This window comes from Protopterus annectens, chromosome 16.part0 (assembly GCF_019279795.1).
Source record: "Protopterus annectens isolate FY-2018-M chromosome 16.part0, PAN1.0, whole genome shotgun sequence".
Taxonomy (NCBI): domain Eukaryota; kingdom Metazoa; phylum Chordata; order Ceratodontiformes; family Protopteridae; genus Protopterus; species Protopterus annectens.
In genome coordinates this window covers 449,569,797-449,583,577 of record NC_056750.1, presented here as the reverse complement: position 1 = coordinate 449,583,577, position 13,781 = coordinate 449,569,797, and the positions used below count along the sequence as shown (strand labels likewise).

The following is a 13,781-nucleotide window of genomic DNA, read 5'->3' as shown; positions in this document are numbered from 1 at the left end:
AAGGAAAGTCTGAAGGCGTTTCCTGGAATCAGAATATTCCTGGCCTTGCCACTTAAAATGTTCCCTCATGGTATGCAGAACTTCCCCAAAAGAAATATCCTCAGGCGGGGAGGCCGAGGGGATGGAATCCTCTGCATCAGAGTCCTCATAGGTCTGGAAGAGCTCTTCCTGGCTATCAGAGTGGACAGAGCCCTCAGAGTCTTCATCTGACGGAGTAGGGTCAGAGGGTTCAACCCTGGGCCTTTTATCAGAAGGAGGCTGGGATCCTCTCTCAGGATGGGCCTGTGAACCTCTAATCATAGAAATTAAATCAGCAGCCATAGACATAATTTGTGTCTCTGGAGTAGGCGGAGGAAAGGTTTTAGTAGTAAGATGCTTTGTTTTACTGGCTGCCTTTGCCCTGGTGTAGGCCTTAATAGACATAGCCATCAGAGGCCTGGCAGCTCCACGTGCAGGAGTGACCTTGTCTACAGCAATGGTCTTGGGCATTTCCTTGGTTTCGGTATCCAGAGGAAAATCAATAACTGGCGGAGTGATATCTGGAATCGGAGTAGTCGGTAATGCGGTGTCTTCGGTTCGGAGCGGTGGAGAGAGTCTGAGGGAACCGGAGCACCCGTGGTAGGTTTTGGCATGGAGTCGGTGGTAGACGCGGGCCGAGGATGCCGGTCCCGGTCTTTTCGTTTCTTGGGAGTTTGTGATGTCGGAATATCCGACGGCATTGTGTAAGCGAATTTATCGCCGAAAAAATCTTCAGCGAACTCCGCCCGGCGCCTGAGAGTGCGCTTGTTGAAGCGAGCACAGGCTACACAGGCCGAGACGTCGTGGTCTGGGCCCAGGCAAGGAAGACAGTAAGAGTGGAAATCCTTATGAGGTATTTGTTTACCACAAGAAAGACAATTGTTAACTTTTTCAGTAATTTCTGACATCGGCTGAGGCAAGAAAAGGTCCCCAACGGGGTACTTAACTTTTTTGATGACTTCGGAATCTAATACAGGAGCTGACCTACCGGCACTTGCGAACTGCTTCTGCTTCGGGCACCGCGCGGCAAGAAAGACTGAAGATGGCGTCGGCTGATGCTTATGTACTCCAGCCGCTCTGACGGAGAGAAATGCGACATCAGCCGACGTCGGACCCAGACTTTGGAATCCGGCAGACAGAGGGCTGCCTGAGGCAGGACAACCCACATGTTATGACTGCAGTTGCATTCTTGAAGGACATCAGTCGAGTAAAAACCTTGTCCTTTTTCCTGTTCTGGTACTGGCTGAATGACCCCCATTATCCATGGGACAGGATTCTGTGCCTCTACCCACTGATTTTTTGGCAGATCTGGCCAACCATTTGCCATTGGCAGACTGTGGAAATGAAATCTGTATCCCTGTGATACGATGTTTAGTACCCCCTTGTCTGGGGTTATTAACTGCCAATTTTGAGCAAAAAGTGCCAATTTTCCCCCTATGGGTGCTGCCAAAAGATAACTGCTTGGTGTAGGCAGAGGGAAGTCGTTGGGATTGCTTTCTGTAGGTTTGCGCTTTACCTCCTCAAGATTTGGAAGGTGGAAGCGCCCCATTGCTTTGACCTGTATGAATTTTGCACCTGGTACCTGGAACCCTTAGGGCGTCTGGATTTGCCCCTTTGAGCTCTGACAAAGGAAAGGACCAGTTTTTTGTAGGCCAGTGTATTAAATCTTGGTGGCTGCACTTGTAAGTCTAACAGTTTGCACAGACTTAGTTTTATCCTCCATTTTCTTTAAAACCTCTTCTGCCTTAATGCCAAACAAAGAATCAAGCTGTAAAGGTGCATCTAGCAATTTAGCTTTAACATGATCAGGCAAATTCTGTTCCTTTAACCAGGCATGCCTCCTAATCACAGATTCAGTAACTGTGGCCCTGCAGGAGGCCTCTAAAGAATCAAAACCACATTGCAAAGTATGCTTTCCAACTTGTTCAGCTGCATGCACTAATTCCTGCAATTCTCTATTTTCTGCACATTCTGAAATCATTTTCTGTTTCAGCAATCCCATAACTTTTAGTTATGTACTTACCATAACTTTAGATGTTTGGGATCCATCTCGCCTACATTCTGTACTGATGGGTTCGGAGCCGATCCTCGGCTCCGACTTGGCACGCTATACTATAGCACGAAGTCTCTTATTGGCTGAGCTATCCTACATCCCAGGATGCACCACCCTTGCTTCCCCAGATCTTGTTTGTCCGCACACATGCACACATACATACTGTTGATATAACATTGCCAGGTGTTTCAAGATGAAACGGCTGAACTCGGACGGTCCGGTCTCTTCTGATCTCCAAGGCAGGGGGAAGGAGGGTGGGTTATTAGGAATGTAGGCAAGATGGATCCCAAACATCTAAAGTTATGGTAAGTACATAACTAAAAGATGTTATGTGATCCTATCTCGCCTACATTCTGTACTGATGGGACAGCGTCCCTACCACCTGATTCCTGGGTGGCTCACTGGAAAACACTGAACTGTGGAACCGAAAGAAGCTCGCCCCAGAGATGCCACGTCCAATTTGTAATGAGAAATGGTGTGAGAAGACCACGTAGCCGCAGCACAAATGTCACTAATGGCAAGCTTAGAATGAAAAGCTGCCGAAGTAGCCATAGCCCTGGTAGAATGAGCTTTCACAGAAGTTGTAAGCTCTTTATTAGAAATGAAATAAGTATGACTGATACAGTCTCTGATCCACTTGGCAATAGTGACTTTGGTGACGGCTTTGCCCAATTTACTGTCCGAAAAGGACACAAACAACTGATCTGTTTTTCGTGTTTGGTGCGTCCTATCCAAATAGAAGCGCAATTGCCTATGAACATCTAAGGTGTGAAAGATGTATTCCGCTCTGAGTACTTTGGGAAGAAAACTGGAAGTTCCAATGACTGTTGCAGACAAAAACTAGAACAAACCTTAGGAACAAAGGAAGGATTCGGTCTGAGGGATACTCTATCCTTGTGAAAAACCAGGTATGGTGGCTTGACACATAAGGCTTTAAGTTCCGAAACTCTTCTGGCTGATGTAATTGCAACTAAGAAAGCAGTCTTCCAAGAAAGAAATTTCAAGTCGCAAGTTGCTGCCGGTTCGAAGGGGGAAGAAGTCAAAGCACCTAACACAACATTAAGGTCCCACGGTGGAGCGGGATGAGATATCGGAGGCCGAAGCAGCCCTGCACCTTTCATGAAGGCTTTACGTAACTTGTTGCTCAAAGGTGGTTCTATGCTCTCATGAAAATTGGAAATAGCTGCCAATTGAACCTTAATGGTAGAAACCGAAGAGCCTTGATTTAACAGAGAAGCTAAGAACTGCAAAACTTCTGACACTGGGACAGTAATGGGATCTAATCCCCGGAGTTGGGCCCAAATAGCAAATCTCTTCCATTTGCTATTATACATTTTCTTGGTAGAAGTCTTGTGGGCCGAAGACAAGATATGTATGACTTCTGGATCCAAAAACCTGGTTCCTGACTAAGGTTGGAAGAGGAGGAGCCAAGCTGTTAACCTCAACGAGTGGAGGGACTGATGATGCTGTCCCGACTGATGGGTCAAGAGGTCCGGAATTTGGTCCAAGAACCATGGACCGTCTAGTGCATATTTCCGAAGAAAGGGAAACCAGACTTAACGAGGCCAGTATGGGGCAACTAAAATCTTGCTCTCCAAGCGAATCGCCTTCTGGATCACCTTGGGAAGAAGGGGAACCGGTGGAAAGACGTATATAACAGGCCGGTGGGCCAAGCTTGGACTAGGGCGTCCTTGGCAATCTCCCCCGGAACTGGGGTGAGAGAAGAACTGTTGGCATTTCGTGTTGAGGGGGGTTGCGAAAAGGTCGCAACAAGGAGTTCCCCATCTTCTGAAAATCTGAGTTGCCACTCTGTCGTTCAGAGACCACTCGTGAGGGGAGACAACAGTTCTGCTCAGTCTGTCGGCTATCACATTGGATCTCCCTGGAATGTGTGTTGCTACCAGTGAACGTTTGGTTGCAATCGCCCAATCCCATACCTTCATGGCCTCTCTGCAAAGGGGGTAGGATCTGGTCCCTCCCTGCTTGTTCAGGTACCAGACTACTGACATTCTGTCAGACTGAATGGCAATCACTCCCTGGGGGAGGTAACTGTGTAGTGCTTGCAGTGACAGAAGCACCGCCCTCATTTCCAGTATGTTGATGTGGAGGAGACTCTCTGAGTGCCACTTGCCTTGGACTGACCTGCCCAGGTAATGTCCCCCCCACCCCGTCTGGGATGCGTCTGTAGTCAATGTGGCCACTGGAGGTGGCGGAACAAAGGGTCGCCCTTGATCCAGATTGGAGGAAAGAAGCCACCACCGAAGGTCCTGTTTGCACGTCTCTGATCAGAATGAGGTGACAGAGGGAGATCCTGATAAGACCACTGGACTGACAGGAGCCACTGGAGAATCCTCATATGTAACCTTACCAAGGTAACTAGGAGAACGGTGGCCAACATGGAACCTAACAGTTGTAGGACCATCCTGGCTGGGGCTCTGTTTGGGGAGCAAGGCTCGAACTTGAGACTGTAATGTTTCTATCCTCTCTGCAGGAAGATAGACCCGCATTTGCCTTGAGTCTATCTCTACTCCGATAAACCGAATGCGCTGAGATGGCAGCAACACAGACTTTGCCCAATTGAAGGTGATTCCTAGGGAGTTGCCTAGAGATATAGTGGCTGCTAGGTTTTGTAAGAGTAGACGCCTGGAGGTGGCAGTTAAGAGCCAGTCTAGGTATGGAAACACCTGGATTCCTAGACTTCTCAGGTGAGGAGTCACCACCGCCAAACATTTGGTGAACACCCTGGGGGCTGTGGTGAGACCAAAGGGCAGTGCACGGAACTGGAAATGACTGTCTCAGGCTGAAGCGCAAGTGTCTCCTGGATGCCTGATCAGGATGTGATAATAGGCGTCCTTGAGATCTATGGAGCACATCCAAACACCTTTCTCCAGCAGTGGGAGAATGGATTGTAAGGTGACCATCCAGAACTTGGACTTCTTGACAGATCGGTTTAGTTTGCTGAGATCCAAAATGGGCTTCAAGTCCCCGGTCTTTTTTGGCACCAAAAAGAATCTTGAGTAAGTCCCTAATCCGGTCTGGCCTTCATGGACCAGTTGGATGACTCCTTTTTGAAGCAGCTTTGAGATTTCGATGGCTGCGAGATCCCGTTGCCTGGGTGGTGGGTCCGGGATGGTGGGGGGGGGGGCTGAGAAAGAGGGATGGTGTAACCTCCGGCAATGATTCGGAGCACCCATCGGTCCTGAGTGATATTCTCCCAGGCCTTTAGGTGCTTCGAAAAACGACCCCCGACTGGCTCCGGAGCTGCACAGTCGGGCAATCCTTCAGGGATGCTGGAAGGTTGAAGAGCCACGAAAGGACTCGCGGTCTCCAGTGTTGCGGGGGTCTCCGCCGCCTCTGGGACGGCATCTTCCTGAAAAATTTCCCCCTCCTCTGCCTCTAGAAGGGGGATCGCCCTGCTGTGAGGAGTAAGCCTTTTGAGATTTACAAAACCACATCTTCCCCCCTCTTCTAGCCTTGGGATAAGGCCTGAAGGGAGTGGAAAACCGTGCTCCTACGGCAGTCAAGGTCTTACCCTCTTTTGTTCACAGCGGGTCAAGGTGTCCTTTACCGTGGGTCCAAACAGAGAGGACCCATCGAAGGGAGCGTCGGCAAAGGAAGACTTGAAGGCTTCCGCAAAGTGACACAGGCGGAGCCAGGCTTGTCTCCATAGAGCAACACCTGTTCCCGCCGCCCTACTCGCCCCCCTCGGCTGCATACGAAATGAGCCTCATGGACGAGTTCGATAAGGTAACCAGCTGAGAGCTAACCGTCTGGGCCAGCTGCTCAGGTAGGTTACCAGAGAGGGTATGTGAAAGTTCCTTGACCAGATCCCTCTAAAGTCTGGTGAAGTGCGTCAGATAATTCAGAGACCTTAAAGTAAAGGCTGCTGAAGTAAGGGTGCGCTTCCCGTACCGATCCATGCTCCTGGACTCTTTATTAGGAGGATGGACGGAGACGTCTCTGCCACATTTTGTTGGGTAGCAGATGCCACCACCAGGGCATCTACAGCCACACCTTTGGAAAGAAATTCCTTCTCGGGGGGGGGGGGGGGGGGGGCTCATCGAAGGGCGGAGACACCCAGGAGGCGGAGGGCTGAGCCCCGAAGGCCTTGAGGAAGCCAGACTCCTCAGCAGAAGGGGGTTTGGACTGCCAGTCGCCTCGTTGCTTGAGGATCTCTAAGATGTCCGCAAAGGAGACATCATCCGAGGACTTGGGGGACCCTTCCGCATAGAGGTCGGTGTCCGAGGTGAGACTCGTCGTGCTTCCTCTTGCACTCCCTCTTCCTGGGAGGTTCCTCCGAAGAAGCCTCGGAAGGACCTCCAGGAAGGGGGGAACCCCCAATGGGGGTGACCTCAGGCCCCAGGGCTCCGCTGTCTTGAGACAGGGGGACAACAAAGGAACCAGTCTCCGTGCCAAGGGAAGGAGCCAGAGAGACGGTAGAGGTAGCCAAGGAAGATTTGGCCAAAGCACTCCTCATGGCCCTGAAGGCCGGACCCCCAGAGTCCTGGGAAGGTCCGACCCTCAAGGCCACAACAGTAGACGGCACTCCTGCAGCCGACGCACCGAGGGAGGCTCGGAACCAAAAACATCAGTCCCGAAACGTCGCCCCCGGGGCAAACCGAGGATGTCTGTGTACTGAACTCAGACCCGAAGGTCGGGGTTGGAGTAAGGGTCGGAGCCGACCCGAAAACCTCCACCGGCTCCACCAGCACGGACTCCAATGGTGCAGAGGCTGTTGGAGGAGGAACCAAGACAACAGGGTGAGCAATCGGCTCCGGAGCAGACTGGGCTGGAGCCGAAACCAACTTTTGGAAGACTGGAGACTGACACAGCCTTTGAAGTACCCTGTCTATGTCCGAATCAGACATTCTCGAAGACCGAGAAGAGATCGAACGAGTACGAGTCAACTTCTCCACCGGTTCCGAAGGACTGGGGGACCGGCTCCGAATAGTCTCGATAAATATCGGTGCCGAGGGAGACTCCACAACCAAAGCAATTTCCCTCGGAGCCGAAGTGGACTTCGGCGCCGAAGGGGAAGAGTCTGAGCGGGCAACTCTCATCGGCTCCGAAGTCAGTGGAGCCGATGAAGGTGACCCGCCTCTCGAAGCTCTAGCCGTCGGCTCCGAGGTCAGAGGAGTCGAGGCTGGAGGCATCAAAGCAGACCGTTCCGCCCTCGGCTCCGAAGTCCGTGGAGCCGATGGTGAAGCCTGCCGAGATTTCTTCGTGGCCGGTTCCGATTGGCTGGTCGGCGCAGACTACTTCTTTTTCTTAGAAGGTGAAGAGGAAGATAAAGCCTCTTCAAAGGTTGGTTTAATAAGCCCTTTTAATATCAATTTGTTTTTCCTCTTGGAGGACCCAGGAGGAAAAAGCGTGACAAACGCTGCATGACTCCTGGAGATGTATAGGGCCTAAACAATACACACATAGGGAGTGATCGTCCGTTATGGACATTTTGTAGCTGCATTTAGAGCACTTCTTGAACCCAGATGGTCTGTGCTCTTTCGACATAATGAATCCAAAACACTACAACCAAACTGTCAAAAAAAAGAAGCAAAAGTAAGTGAAGACAAGACCCCTTTAATAGAAAACGGGATTACTTGTCCAACTATAACACTCAACAAGATTCACTCTAAAGTATAACTCACGCGCAAGGGCAAGGCCCCTCTAACTAAAACAGGATCCTTTCCCTCAAATAAGACAAATTTACCACATAACTTGTTCAGAACTCAGTCACACAACAACGATAGCTGTTAAAACAGCTTTTGGGTATGTTATTCAAAATTTTCTGACAGAAATTAGTTGAAGAAATAGACACTTAGCTCAGCCAAGTCCGAGACCACATCTCTGCTGTAAAGCGGCAAACGAGATCTGGGGAAGCAGGGGTGGTGCATCCTGGGATGTAGAATAGCTCAGCCAATAAGAGACTTCGTGCTATAGTACAGCATGCAGAGTCGGAGCAGAGGATCGGCTCCGAACCCATCAGTACAGAATGTAGGCGAGATAGGATCACATATCATGTTGTTGGTACTTAAGCATATGAAACTGACAGTTTAAGGCCCTGATTGCCAAGGTTGCAGATGTATAAACCTTTTTTCCCCATCTGTCCAGTGCCTTGAATCTCTGTCAGAGGGGGTAGAATTTTTTGCTGTTGAGGCCTCAACTCCCTTTGGACCCTGTGAAATAGGTTTCTGGATCAGCAGCAGGGTTTCTAAATAAAAATTGATGCAAGTCAGGGACCCTGTAATAGCTGTCAGGCTTACTGGGAGCCGGAGGTAAGGAGTCGAGCTTGACTCCGAAAACATCATCCACAATAATCTAAAATGGGGAAAGGCTTAAGGCCTGTGCTGAGGAAGAAGGAAATCCCTGAACCTCTTTTTTGATTCTGAGAAGTATTGACTCTCCCAGTGAAAATGCTCCCTCAAAGTACGCAAGGTTTCTCCAAATGAATAATCCTCAGGAGGAGATGCAGATGGAATAGACTCCTCAGCATCAAAATCCTCATAGCGAGGTATAGTTAATTCCTGATCAGAAGAGGAATCAGAAGAACCTGATCTGAAGATTCATAATCAGTCTTGCCTAGGCCTCTTATAAGGAGGGGGACGGTTACCCGATGAAAGTAATAAGGTCTTCAGCCATTTTGATCATCTGTTTTTTAGGCAGAGAGCCTGTGCGCGTGGCTCATACGTTGGTTTTTTAGTTTTAGAAGTTGCTTTTCTCTTTGGTTTTGCAGCTTTCGGTTTGATATACAAATGTTGCAGTCTGAATACACCCTCAGAAGCAGATGCCTGCTAGGCGGCTCTGGACCCATCTGAGGGAGATATATCAGTCGGTCCAATACCTTGAGTATCTTGCGGCATGCCGGACTCCACATGGGTGTCGGTAGAGGCCTGCGACTCAAAGGTAGCGGGTATCAGGGGCTGCAAAAGCACCTCACTGAGTACTGGCGACTGGCTAAGGAGAAGCCTCGGTTGTGGATCTCTGCTGCATTTCTCTGTCCTTTTCTTTGCGTTTATGTACTCCAGTAGTCTGATTACTTCAGTAGTCTGTTTACTATCAGACGACATTTCTGGGTAGTTAAATCTGTTTCCAAAATAAGACCGCCCATTCCTACACACACTCATGGTCTCTGTACAGGGAAGACAGTGTTCCCCTTTGCTTGTTGATGTACCAGACAACCACCATGTTGTCAGACTGAATTGCTGTAAACCCAAGAGGGAAAACCTCCTGAAAGGCTTGCAATGTTAGGACTGCTCTCATCTAAGACATTTATGTGCAATTTGGTCTCTATGTGGGACCTCGTCCCTTCCCTGAAAATGCCCCACCACCCAAACAGGGAGGCATCCGTGGTTAATGTGGCTTGGGCAGGGGAAGACAAAAGGGCCAGATGAAAGTTAGAACCAGAGACTGGCACTACCAAGGAAAGCGACTTTTGCACACGAGTCATCCGGACAGGAATGGACATGGGATGAACCTGAACGGACCATTTAACAGCTAGGATTCACTGCAAAACCCACATGCGATACCTGGCGAGTGGGACTAATAGGCTCAATGGCAGCTGCCATCCAAACGCCTGTAGAATATGGAAAGCTGCTGGATGCTCCAGAGCCGGCAAACGAGAGACCTGATCCCAAAGCTGAACTCTGTGTGGGGGATAGAGCTGCAGTCTCAGACAGTGTCCAGTTCAACTCAGATTAACTCTAGGTTCTGGCATGGAGAAAAACTGGATTTGGGCAGATTGTCCATGATGCATGATCCCTAAAAAGGTTAAGAGCATAGTTGGTGGCCATCGACAGTTGATGTTTCATGGGGGCCATAAGGAGCCAATCATCCAGATACAGAAAGACCTGGAAGCCTTGCGGCCTGAGATAAGCCACCACCGCCATACATTTAGTCAACACCAGGAGGGCTGTGGTGAGTCCAAAGGGCAAGGCTCTGACCTTAATGACTGGCCCCTAAGCGAAAGCACAGGTGTCTACTGGAGCACCTGTCAATCTTGATATGACAGTACGAATCCTTGAGATTCACATAGCACATCCAATCACCCTTGCACAAGAGGCAGAATGGACTGAGCAGTAACCATCCAGAACTTGGACTTCTGAAATGGCAGATTTAGTTCCCTGAGGTCCGAAACTAGACCCCTGTCCCCGGTCTCTTTTGGCACCAAAAAGAGAAAGCAAGTTCCAGACTTTCCCTGTGCTGTTGGGACCTCTTGGACAGTTCTTTTCCAAAGGAGGTCTAGAACTTCGAGGTGGGTCAACTCCCGCTGGCGCGATGTAACATCCGGAAGAAAATGACATTGAGGGGGCACGCTGAAAAAAGGAATGAAGTAACCCCTGGAAATACACCCACTGATCTGATAAGATATATGTCCAGGCTTGCGGGTGAAGGGAGAATAGTCCAAATGCCTCCAGGGCAGGACAGCCAGGCAGCACTTTAGAAACATTGGGAGGGCTTCTCAGAGAATGGTTCTGGAGCCTTAATTCTGCATACCCCCTCAGTCTCTGAGGCAGTGTACCATTGAATCCCCTACCACAGCTAGTGGAAGAGATTCTTGGGGAGCATCCTGGAAGGACTGGGTCCTGCGGAACCAAAGCTTTACTACCTTAAGAGTCTTAGAAAAGGATCGGGGAGTAGAAAACTTGATTTATCTTTAAGTACTACTTCTGCTTTGTTGCCAAACAGGCGGTCATGGTTTAAGGGGGCATCCAGTAATTTAGCTTTAACATGATCTGACAAAGATTGCTCTTTAAGCCAAGCATGCCTTCTAAGTACAGACTCAGTGACAGCAGCCCCGCAAGATGCCTCTAATGAATCAAAACCACATTACAAAGTATGTTTTCCCACGTTCAGCAGAATGCATTAAATCCTGTAATTCTTTATTTTTAGCACAGTCAGGAATCATTTTCTGTTTAAGCAATGCAATAATATGCTGCTGATGCTTCAACATATGAAACTGGCAGCTTAAGGCCCTAATGGCTAATGTTGCAGAAGTGTATACCTTCTTACCCAATCTATCCAGCGCCCTGGAATCTCTGAGGGGGTAGGATTTTTGGCAGTAGTGGCCTTAATGCCCTTGGGTCCCTGTGAAATGGTCTCAGGATCCGCAGTAGGATTTTTATTTTAAAGAGGATTCTGTGAGAGTCGGGTACCCTGTAATACCCATCAGGTTTTCTGGGAGCAGGAGGTACGGTGTCAGGGGCCAGGCTAGATTTGAGAAGGCATCTACAATGTCCAGTACTGGACAGATAGCTAAAAGCCTGTGTTGAGCCAGGAGTAAGAATTCCCTAAGCCTCTTTTGGAGTCAGCGTAATCCTGGCTTTCCCAGTGGAAATGCTCTGGTTTCACCAAGAGAGAAATCCTCTGGACGGGAAGTCGAGGAAATGGAGTCCGCTGCATCAGAATCCTCATAGGTAGCTAAGGGCAAATCCTGGTCATCAGAAAAAAACAAATTTCAGAATCCTGATCAGAAGAATCAGCAGGAAAATCAGTCCTAGGTCACACAGGGGGAAGGGTGGCATCCCCTGATTAGAGTAATAAAGTCTTCAGCCATTCTTATTTGCAAGGCAGAGGGGCCTGACCATGAGGTCTGGGCGTCGGTTTTCTGGGCATGAATAGAGTTTTAGGCCTTGAAGAAGATGGCGTTGGTTTAACATGCAAGTCAGTAGGCCTAAACACACCCTCAGAAGCTGGTGCCTGCACAGCGGCTCTGGACCCATCCAAGGTAGGGACATCCGCAGGTTTCACAGTCAAAGAAGCATCTTGCAGCATAGTAGAGGCCTGCGAATCTGAAGTAGCAGGTATCAGGGGCTGCAAAAGCGCCTCACTGAGTACAAGCGAACTGGCGACTAGCTTAGAAGCGTTATCACCAGCTTTGGATCTATGCAGTGTGTCTATCTTTGAATTTTGTTTAGGAATGTCGGTAGTCGGGTGGCTTACCGAAGCCATTTCTGGATAATTAAACAGAGTACCAAAATATTTAGACTCAAAAATAAACAGACTATGAATAGTACAAGGTTTGAATAAAGCACAAAACCAACCATGAGGTACGTCGTGGTCTGGGCCCAGGCAAGGAATGCAGTACGAATGCAAATCTTTGAGGTATTTGCTTTCCACAAGAAATACAATTAACTTTTACTGACATCGGTTTATAGCAAGATAAAGGTTCCCCAACGGGGTACTTAGCTTAGTTGAAGACTTCGGATCTAATACTCGTAAACAAAAATTTAATGAGTCGGCCGACTGGCACTTGCTAACTGCTTCGGGCATCACACGGCAAGAAAGACTGATGTATTGGCATCGGCTGCATGCTTTATACCCCTGACTGACATCATAGAATAGGAGAAAGCAACCGACATCATAGAATAGGAGAAAGCAACCGACCCAAGACTTTGATAATCAGGCCGACTGAGGGCTACCTGCAAGCAGATAACCCAAATGTGATGACTGCAACAGTGAAACAAAGAACATCATTCAGTTCCCTGATCCTAGCAATGAAAATAGTACAGTTGTGCAGGATGTTTCCAATAGTACAGTTGTGCAGGATGTTTCCTGTAATAGTCTCGATTATCCAAAACATCAGTTATCCAAACCCAGTCTTCCAAAGGTTTTGAATAGGAAAAATCAAAGTTTGAATATGTAAACATTATATATATATATTAGCTTGTGCATGTTTTTTGAACTTTTAGTCTGTGTGAAAAATATTCTTTATTGTCCACTGGACGTGCTGAATGGTTGAGAAGTGTATTCCCCAAGTACAGAAAAAAATAAGATTTAGATTTTTTTTTTATGCAGTTCAATGTATTTTTGGTTATTTGAACAGTTTGATTATCCGAACTACCCTTACTCTAATTAGTTTGGATAAGCGACTGTCTACTTAAGCTCATTGTGGCAGGAATTTTTCTTTGGCAGTTACCATCCTGAGTTTTTTTCCCTTCCTATAGTCCTCTAAAGGATTGCCTTCAGAAACCCCATCCAGGAATAAATCACTTTCAGTGGGAACAATGATTTTCACTGTCAGTAAAGTATGACTTGTTGCAACTAGAACGTCCTGAAGAGTCAGGTTCAGGAAATTTTGCAGCTACAAAACACACTCCACTTCCAACTACTGTGGATACCACAAAAAAGCTCAAGAAAACTAGCAGTTCAATAACCATTCTACAACAGGTTCTCTGTTATTACTCTGTACTGCGTACCTGGGCACTGAATGTAACGTCCTCTCTTTCTTGGTCCGTCAGGAAAGCAAGCACATCTGTTGGTTCTTTTTCACATGGGTCCTGCAGTCCCGGTCCTCCTGTGAGGGGAATAATTCAAAGTTATAACAATACCATATAGAGCTGAAATTTAGCATTTTCCATGTTTTGTACCCACCTGTTCTCCCCACGACTGTACACAATTTGTCGCATGTACTTTTTCACACTGGAGTGGACCTTCAGGGATTTTAGCACTAAAACCACTATCATACAAGGATAGTAAACTTTTCATGCCAAGTAGTGCCAAGCTAAGTCAACCAGCAACCTAATGTGTGAAAGCTGTAAGTAGCTATTAATGGGTAGTAGTTAACCCAACAAACTTTATATAGCTTACACCAATTCTGTCAGTTTCCAGGACATCAGTGAAGGACCACCCAATTTTAGCTTTCTTAGGACCTTATATATTTTCCCCAAGTCTGGGAATGCTCAGATGGACATTTTCCTACCACCAGCTCTCCACA

The 13,781-nt window shown here is 48.1% G+C and overlaps 1 protein-coding gene across 1 annotated transcript in view; it reads right to left on the bottom strand.

Moving 5' to 3' along the window:
- LOC122790608 overlaps window positions 1–13,781 on the bottom strand; it is a 1,229,598-nt gene that overhangs the window by 718,228 nt on the left and 497,589 nt on the right. Inside the window, exon 9 of the mRNA XM_044058134.1 lies at window positions 13,264–13,361. Coding sequence (XP_043914069.1) covers window positions 13,264–13,361 — 98 coding nt within the window. The remainder of the gene's footprint in view (window positions 1–13,263; window positions 13,362–13,781) is intronic.